The sequence below is a fragment of the Schistosoma haematobium genome, chromosome ZW (assembly GCF_000699445.3).
Source record: "Schistosoma haematobium chromosome ZW, whole genome shotgun sequence".
Lineage (NCBI taxonomy): Eukaryota > Metazoa > Platyhelminthes > Trematoda > Strigeidida > Schistosomatidae > Schistosoma > Schistosoma haematobium.
In genome coordinates, this window is record NC_067195.1 from 27,585,707 (window position 1) to 27,595,352 (window position 9,646).

Here is a 9,646-nt window from a genome sequence, read left to right on the forward strand (position 1 = left end):
CCTTATCTTCGCTTTGAAAATTCTTGGATGAATATTCTGTTTGTTAAATCCAATATCGCGAAGTTTCTAACAACTGAATGCTTAATGTCAAATAAATGTTTTCGTCACTGGAAGTCGGGTGGATATAAACAGAGTTCACTGTAAGACAACTAACTGATCGCTGTAAAGCACCATAGCTGGTGAGACCTAGGTGATGTCTTCTCGATTCAGGTTGGAATACTTCCTATGTCAGTTTCATTATATCAGAATAGTCATCGCAACCGCATTGGAAAAAGATTGGGAACGCCGAGCTAAACATATCCTACGACCGCTAGCCTTCGCAAATTGAGTACTTTTGGCCTGTTTGGCTATCTGTTTGCTCAATACATGACTCACTGAAGTTCCAAGGACTGGTAAATATTATGTCTGTTCATATTTCACATGCAGCAATACACAATTGTCTTTATTATTATTTTGATTACAATTGATCTAATGTGTTTCTTCTTGATCCCTGTGTCATGGATTTACACATTCGGTAGTGCGTATGTGTGGCTATACCTTTTTCGGCACACTGGTTAGTGTGATGACTAACTAAATAATAAAAGTTTCAGATCAAGGGTTGTGTTTCCTCACTTTGTCGCTGTGTTTTGTTTTCATATATTTTGAATTTAGTCTCTACTCAAAAGCGACAAAATCCACTCACAGCATTTATGTTTTCCGTCCATTTGCAGCACACAGGTATGATGAAATTAGTGTGATTAAACGCCCTTAGTATTGGCTACTCGGTAGTATGTGTGGGATTTTCTCTAAAACGGTACCTGGATATCAGCTATCGAGATGTAGGTACTTTTCAAGCTTTATATAGGATGTTTAGTTTAAAAGAATGAATGTTAGAAGGCAAAATTACCTGCATTTTCGAATTCTTTATGAAGCTCTCCCACTGTCGTCGGTAAACGACAACGCTTGTAAGTTTCTGTTACATTCAAACATACTTGAATCAGACGTTCAACATAGTCTTGATTATTTTCAAAAGGATTCCCTAGAAGTTTATGAAGTTGCAATGTCTGATGATGTGAGTTCTTATCTCATTTTTTAAACCTCATTACTCATCTACCTTTAATATCGTAGTACATTTTTGAATATACAGATTATATACAGCTGTATATTTCAATGGTTTGTCAACCTCTAATTGATCATGATGCTCTACGAATAAGCAAGACTTACATCATTTAAATATTTACGTGAATAAGTATTCTGCTTATGACAAGATAAAATGACTAGAGGTCTTAAGTGATCAGCTCCACCTACCAACGAAATTTAAAATCTATAGCCAACTTTATGCAGTGAGGATTATTTGTTCCTAATAAGTCAATGTTAACTGTCTTAAAGAGTGGGTCCCTAACCATAATAACTCATTATTAGTTGACGTTTGGTAGATAAACAAAATTCTATCATTTTTCAATCTTATAAAAAGGGGAGTAAACTCCCTCATGATAACAATACAGAGTCAGCTTGGTTTATTTGTTGTCTAACATATTAGCATTGATAACCATTCGATGCCTAAATGGAGATCTGCGGCAGCAAACCCGAGAAAACAAATCAAGTTCAAATTCGGTCTTAACTATGTAGTTTCAGTCACTTGCTAAAGTGTGACGCTTTAGCCAATACGTCAACTACCATGTTACAGTGACAAAATTCTGATTTACGCCTCATAGAGGATTCATCTTAGGAGGTTTAAACCTTCCGGTATTGTTTGGATCTACAGTCACTGACTTCTCAAAGAAGTGCTATTTTCTGGTTTGTTCATTGTTTACCTTTTTCAACATGATCTAATTCTCTTTGAGCGTATAATTTATAGTGTGCCTAGACATTTGCTGTGTATACCAACGGTCTTCTCTTCAAAATCGTCTGTTTGTTACCAATCAGAACACTAAAAAGTCATCCAAGTACCTGATGTTTTTTTCTTTTACTTTTATTTTAGACTGATAACTCGTGATTAACGACGTAGAATTTAAGCCCACAACACTGACTAACGAATCTCAATAGGTATACAATACGGATAGTTGTCACAAAAAGTTGAGTCATAGGTACATAGTCCACTAACTGTTATTTCCGAACTGTTGAAGGCAACTCAACAGCTTATCGGTAAGATCATAGCTCTCAATCGGAAAAATATTCAAATACTATGAACTCTTTCCTTAGTTAAGAAACAGGATATACACAAACTGATCCCGCCAAAAACAGTTTCCATAGTTTCACATTTTTGCTCCTTCTCCCGTCAATAACATGTTTTTGAAAAATTGATATTGTTTACACTATGATCTTTGTGTGGGTGTTTAACTTCTGTTCTTTCTCCGTGTGACTACAAGTCACTTAATTCAAAAGAATGGTAAAATATCGCCTAAGCCATTGTAGCTTACTATCAAACTATTCCTTGGACAGGCTGTAGATTCTTTTCATAATGATGCAAATAACATCCTTGCATGACTCGAACAATAGTCTCCCCTTATTACCCCAGTCTGAAGTTTGCTGACATGCTAATGGGCATTGTTACCAGGTCCTGCATTGCTCACAAACGAATGACAATGCTTCTACCACTCATTATGTGAAAACTCCCATTGTTACGTTGACCCCCAAAGACATCTTGGTCATTAGACATGGGACCACAATATTAGCACCAACTACCTTCAAAATCTGGAAAGATGCGCACCTTGATTGCCTTACTTTGTTCTCTCTCCCTTAGCCTAATAAGATCGACTAGTAACCACTTGATGATATCCGCAAATTCTTATTGTCAGTCCTTGCGACTAATTTCATCGCAGACTAAGTTTGGAGCTAGGCTATATCAGTTTGAGTCTCACTGTCACATTCTCGTAATTGTTGAGTTTATTTTCCGCACACTTTGCAACTTGAGTGAGTCTTTTATCAACGGGTATTGTTCTCATTCATCCTTAGAGTTTCATACGATCACAGTTCAAGGTCTCATTCTAAGAAGAGATGCTCAAACGTTCTTCCATTTTACCCATAGTTATATAATTTGAGTTCCAAAATTATTTCATACTTTTGATTCCACAAACTAACCGTTTCTTTTTGAAAAATGATTCCCTATGTCTAGTATATTTTCACTTCAACTGATATTACTACCACTACTACTACTACTATTACCATTACTGCCGCAACTACTTCAACCACTTTTATATTCATCCTGGTAACTTCCCCGACTATGCTGACGTGGTACGGGAAAGTGGGCCGACGCAAATGCATACCCGGTTCTACGTTGCTGATGACTAGCTGAATGATAACCTACGTGACAATTGTAATAAAGTCAGTGCCTGGTAGGAGAAGTGTTCTGACTTTTGTCTAAACCTAATACCAGCCGCGCGATGTTCGTTTTTGGGAGAATTTCAAGAAAGCATCACCATTGAGATAATCAATAAAATTTGTAGCTCAGACGGACTCTATTAGTGACTATGAGTTTTCCGACCCATATGGCTTAGTTGCAGAGCATCCATTGTCATTCTAAACAATGTCTTCAGCTCCTACATGAAGTATACTTGATTGACATTGTCAAAATGTCACTCGCATTCTAATACAAACCTTAGCATTTTTGTTTGAATACTGAAGTATTCTGTTACATAACTACACATTGAAGCTTCAATATTTGAAGTAGCTTCGAAGATCTTTGGTAGGATTTCTCCACTATGTCGTTGGCGCGGCAGTTATTAAGTGCGTATACAAGTCGCTAAACTCGATAGTCAAGGCTTAAATTCACTAGATGATTTGAGAAACTGCAGTGATCACGTTCGCATGACATAATTTGTAGTCATTTTTTATTTCGCGTTAGATATTTTTGTATTCATCTATCAGTAGAAGGATGAGCTTTGCTGGACACTCGTGTAGCATTTTAGCATCTAACGAATTTCGTTGTGAGCTGTCATCTCTCAACCACTTCTCATTGATATATTCGATTGATTAGATTTCCAATTATCAGACTTTATTTTTAATGCTAATCGTCGTGTTTTTCATTTTCCGGAATATCTTGTTTTTGTTTACTAGTTCTCATCAGATTTTTCTAGTCGATCGGTATTCATACCTTTTCGCTTTGGTCAATTATGTTTTGGTCGTTTAGTTCGTTGGTTTTTCGGCTATCTCAGATCTGTTGATAAACAATACTTGGATTTTGATAGGTATGCTTTACCTGTTTTATCACATTGGTATTTTAAAATCCCATATTATAAGCTATATGCTCTGCTTGAATTAAGGAATGTATTTCAACTGGTGTATCTTAAATTGTTTATAAAATATTCGTGGAACAATAACGCATATTATTCTTTGGACCTAACATTTTGAAATTCCATCAGACAAATTGAGCCGTTCATTTTTCTGTCGAGCACGTATAACAACTGTTGAGAGTGAATGGATTTCGGCCCAGTGGTCTAGAAGTTAAGCGTTCGCACGTGAGACCGAAGGCCCTGGGTTCGAATCTCGTGAGCGGGACCGTGGATGCGCACTGCTGGGGAGTCCCACAATATGAAGATGCAGCCGTTCAGTGCTTCCACGTTTTCAGTGGTGGTCTGACATCGATCGGTTCATGATCTCAATGGTTTCCATAATGTTTGGCCCATACACCCCCAATGTCTCTTCTTAATTTCTTCTTCAACTGGTTGCTGATGGGTTCTGTAGTAGAGTAGGTTATTACTGATGGTGTTTGATCAACGCATCTAGAGTATCTTGCGTATACAACTGTTTATAAATATATGTACTTTTTATGATGGTTATAGTAGTTCTCAAAATTTCAGCTCCGTACAATAGTACTGTCTTGATTTTCCTATTGAAAATTCTGACAGTTTTTTGAGTTGCAGATGTCCTTCAATCTTATGAATGTTGGTCTTGCTTTGTCAGTCCGTGCCTCAACGCCTGCATCACATCCCGCTTGCTTATCAGTGATACTGCTGAGGTTCGTAAAAGTTTCCACCTCCAGAGCTTCCCCATGAAGTTTAACTTGGTTGGTCTTCGCTTTATATTTTAGGATATTACTTTTTCTCATGTGAATGTTGAGGCCTGCTGCTGTGGAGACTGACACTACTTTGACTGTCTTCACCTGTATTTGTTGCTGTGAATGGGATAGAGAAGCTAGGTCATCTGTGAAGTTCAAATAGTCTATCTGCATCCAAGCTATCCACTGTATTCTGTGCTTCCCTCAGATATGGAGGTCTTCATGATCAACTTAACCACCAGAAGAAAGAGAAAGGGGAGAGTGAGCAGCTTTGTCTGTCATTGGTCTTCACTTGGAATACATTTTTGAACTGCACCCAATGCATAAAGTTGCAGTGCAGTCTGTTGTAAGAATTCCGTACGATTGTGGCAATCTTCTCAGATAGATCATAGTGTCGAGGAACGTCCCATGAGGTCCTCCTATCCACTCTGTCGAATGTTTTTCCATATTTAAGTAAGTTGGTGCGTAGTGATGAGTTTCATTCGATTGATTGTGTCGCCATTTGGCCGGTGCATAGTCGATCCTTACAAAATCCAGCATGTTTGTCTAGAAGTTGAACATGTACTGAATCCTTCATTTGGTTTAACACCGTTTTTGGAAGAATTCCAAGAAAGCATCACCATTAATATAATGAGTAAAATTTGTACCCCAGATGAACGCTATTAGTGACTCTGAGTTTTCCTACCCAAATGGCTTAGTTGCACAGCATCCATTGTCATTCTAAACAATGTCTTCAGCACCTACATGAAGTATACTTGACTAACCTTGTCAATTTACAATGAATGTATTGTTCTATCTCCAGCCCAAATGTGTTCATTAGAAACTCCAAACATAATGCTGATTGTTACGATACGACGAGTCAGAATAGATAGTGATGTTACTTCTATGTTATATCTTATATTTTAGGTTTTTAAATCACGACAAATCTACGATATTTGGATTAGGCCTATTATTCCATTAGTACTTAATACGAACTAGACCATGAGTCTACATCGGTGAGACCGACTAAAGAAACACAGCCTCCTATTAAATCTCATTTTCACTCCAACTTTGTCGATCGATTTTTACTTATGTTTGTTCATTGTTCTATCAGTCCTTTGATTGAGGCCCACATGTATTGTCGTAATGTAATATTGATTAGTAAACATATATTACTAACTCAATCAATATTAATAACTGGTTATCTATATTTGTTATTAGCTACGATGATTCATTAACAAGCCTTAATAGCATTTACATGCTTCGATGAAATTAACTTGTTAAAATATCAAGCACTAGCGAATATAGCCTTTCATTGTGTCGCCTGAACATGACCGGTTATTACAAGAAAGATTACGTAAGGATTACTGAATTGCTTAACAAAATTTGCCAACACTATCCACACTCGAGCTATTTGACTCCAGTTTTCGAACTCTGAGGATATCATTTCAGATGACTGGTCAGCGATAGAAGGAAAACAGTGGACATATTAATACCAAAGTTGGGGTTCAGAATACAGTAACCAGTAATAAAACACCAAGTAAGGTGCAATCAGACACTGGAAACAGGTTGAGACACCTTAGGGTGTGAAGTATGAACACTGCATGCAACCTGACATGTTTGTAACGATTTGACAGAATCTGTATGGCTACAGAATATGTTTAAGTAGCAACAACAATCGTGAACAAGTCGTTAGGCTTCTTGGATAATACAAGTGTAGGCAAGGACTGAGAGTCAGTTTTCCACCTTTTTCGAAGTTTAAAACAGACTGCTTTATTTCTTCAACTCTGTGGTCACCCCCAAGAATCTACATGGTCGTAAGTCGACGTCTACACCTTTCAAATTGTTTATTGTTCTCGATATTTTGTGACGAGCTTTTTCCGAGTTACACGACAGTCAAACTTTGAGAGCGCCCGAATTGTAATCCGGGACCATCCAATCCGGTCAAAATGCAAAAAAAGCACTCGAATAATGGCATTGATACGATGACTTATCTAAAATCAGACTATCCCAAGGAGATTTTATTAATGAGGGTAATGAGACCTTTGTAGGAGTCATTATTTTCTTTGCACACACATCGACCCTCATTACGCATAAACTATGACCTTGATATCATTGAGTCATGAGTCTAAGGAAGTTATGTCACATTCTTTAGACAAAGTAGATGGAAAGTCAACTTCATCTCCAATCTGCACAAGTGCTCACAACCGTTAATCATCGTATTCCATAAAGAAAAATCTACAGCCTCTTTATTCAGAAATGTTTTACTCTAACGTCAAAATGTACACAGACAATGAGGTTTAAGCCTTGGACGTTGTCGATACGTAGTGATTCTCTCGAAAATGTGACATCTATGTGGTAAAAACTGCACAAAACCTTGATTATTACCAGAAGATGGCAAAAATGTACTCAGGGTCGTCGCAGATCCCTGAAACAACATAGAGTACAACGAAACAAATCAAGAATGCTAGGCAGCAACAATTTAAGCTATGGTTGACAAAACATGCTCTGGATGCTGTGGATCTACAAGAACTAAATCAACTCACGATAAAATTGAAAATTATTTTCATTTTGAGAGCATATCAAATGTCCAGAAAATTCTCATTCAGTCTTGTGGTAAACAAACAAAAAAATGTACAGTAGCTAAAAGTTTGAGGATAGTTTCAATATTATCCCTAAGTTAATGGAACCAGGAATCTATAATGATAGAACATGAAAGTTTGCTTGAATTACAGGTCGATGTATCGTAGTGTATGGATTCTGAGCTGACTAGATATCATAGGAGATATGCTGCACAGTGTATCCAAAAGTGATTTAGAGAGGATACTTGATCTACCGCCTTTAGTTAAATGTGTCCGGTAAAACTAATATGAACAGAGTAAACATCGAAGGCTTATCAAGCTTCTTGTTTTTGGGATCAATTTACCATCACAGTCTGTCAGCTAGAGCGTACAGTCCATACTTTTCTATCATTAATAAAATAACACTGACCCCGTAATCACTTGTACATTCGTATAATAATATTATGAAAACTCTCTTCTTAATAAGTTAACTGGGTACTATGTTCATTCAGGCTAAACTTTAGTTCATTAACTGTCTTCACACGAACGTATATCAAATGTTGAAGGTTTTTAGTTCAACAGAATTGGAAGATGACATTATTGGAACTCTTTAAGCAGGATGTTGAGATGATAATGATAGGGAGGAGTTAGTAATTTGACTTTAAAACCCATACTAACCTTGTTCAATTTTTATGAAATATTGGTTATGAGAGTTAAGTCAGCTTTCATGTTATGACAATTACAAAATAAGTGTATGACAAGAGACTCCTTCGTAATTCAGATTATTTATCTCGAAGGTTTATGTGCACAACTTCAGACACTTGAAGCATACATGACCGGAGTCAGGTTAATGGGGTCAGATTTAAACAACACTAACGGTAAATAATTAGGTTAGCACTGAGAAAAAGAGGGATCCGTATTGTGATTGAAAACAGACAATAAGAAGCATTACTTCCAGATTTAGTGCTAGTCGACACTTTTCGGTGTGGCGTATCAGTAGATTCGACTTTTCTGTGTCAGAACGTTTAGGGGTTTTGCCCGATCGTTTACAATTGCCTAGTATCAAAATAAAGTTATCGAATCGAAAGAGTCAGCTCTAAACAAAAACATAACATTGCTTACTAAATAGATATTTAGGCTGAGAAGGCTTATCAAAAGCGTTCCGATGGTATGCCGATAATTGTTGATTTCAAGAAGGTAAAACTGCCTCACGAAAAACCGAAAGTATCGGGACACATTGTCACTAGAAAATCTGTATGCAGGCAAGATGGTAATTCAGAGAACTGTGGGCAAATGTAATACACGAAAACGCATGAAATTAGTGTGATATATCTAAGCCCAAATTTAGTGAAAATGATTGTTTAATTTTAGTTTAAGTTTTGTTGCATTCGTTATTCAACACTGATAGTGATCATATACCATTTATAAAGTTGAAGCTTTTACAGATCGACTTAACTCGGAATCGCATGGCAAAGCAACATAAAAATCATATTCGTCTCAAACATACACTACTTAACTTAGAAGACTCAATATTCTGAATCAAACTGTTATATTTACGCAAAATTCTTAGTATTTGGATAGAGTTCAGGAAAACATCCAATTAAGATGGTAGATAAAAGCTATAAAAATAGACAGCCGTTGCAAAACTACGAACACCAACAACTAGGGGAAATGTAAAATACTGTAAACTTCCACTGACGTTTGATCGAAAGCCGTATTCTAATGAGCACAGTCAAGTTAGGAAAATAAAAGTTACCATAAATCAATGTAATTATCATAAAGTAAGTTTTGGAAGGTAATCAAATTCAAGAACTTACTTCTTGTGAACTCACAACAAATCTGACACTGACAGGTCTAATGAGAACTGGGGAATGAATAATGGAAAAATTATCGCTGAAGGACCCGTTAGTCTTTGGTATTATCGGTAAGGGAAATTCTAAAAAGGTACAAAGGTGTGATCAAGATTAGCGACGTTCGGACCGTCAGGACACCTGAGGTACATTTGTTGCTTAAGTCACTAACGTAAATGATTATCGGCAACAATTGATGCTACAATACAAATGTCAACGAATGAGCTTAGTGGTCCAGTAGTGAAATCATTTTTCCGGTTTATTACTTCAGACCTATTCTG

At 36.8% G+C, this 9,646-nt stretch overlaps 1 protein-coding gene across 1 annotated transcript; it reads left to right on the plus strand.

Moving 5' to 3' along the window:
* Positions 1–136: 136 nt before the first annotated feature.
* MACO1 (Macoilin) lies at positions 137–5,174 on the plus strand. Its single transcript, XM_035729374.2, has 7 exons — positions 137–392; positions 427–553; positions 591–717; positions 752–818; positions 854–944; positions 981–1,051; positions 4,036–5,174. The coding sequence occupies exons 2-7, from the start codon at positions 472–474 to the stop codon at positions 4,327–4,329; spliced, it is 732 nt and encodes a 243-aa protein (XP_035586475.2). The 5' UTR covers positions 137–392; positions 427–471; the 3' UTR covers positions 4,330–5,174.
* Positions 5,175–9,646: the final 4,472 nt, after the last annotated feature.

Bases quoted from the DNA above. Each gene is read 5' to 3' on its own strand.
- MACO1 (XM_035729374.2), top strand. From the start codon at position 472: ATGTGTTTCTTCTTGATCCCTGTGTCATGGATTTACACATTCGGTAGT. The intron at 819-853 runs GTAGGTACTTTT...TAGGATGTTTAG, and splicing joins TGGATATCAGCTATCGAGAT to TTTAAAAGAATGAATGTTAG. The intron at 1,052-4,035 runs GTGAGTTCTTAT...TTTGTTTACTAG, and splicing joins AAGTTGCAATGTCTGATGAT to TTCTCATCAGATTTTTCTAG.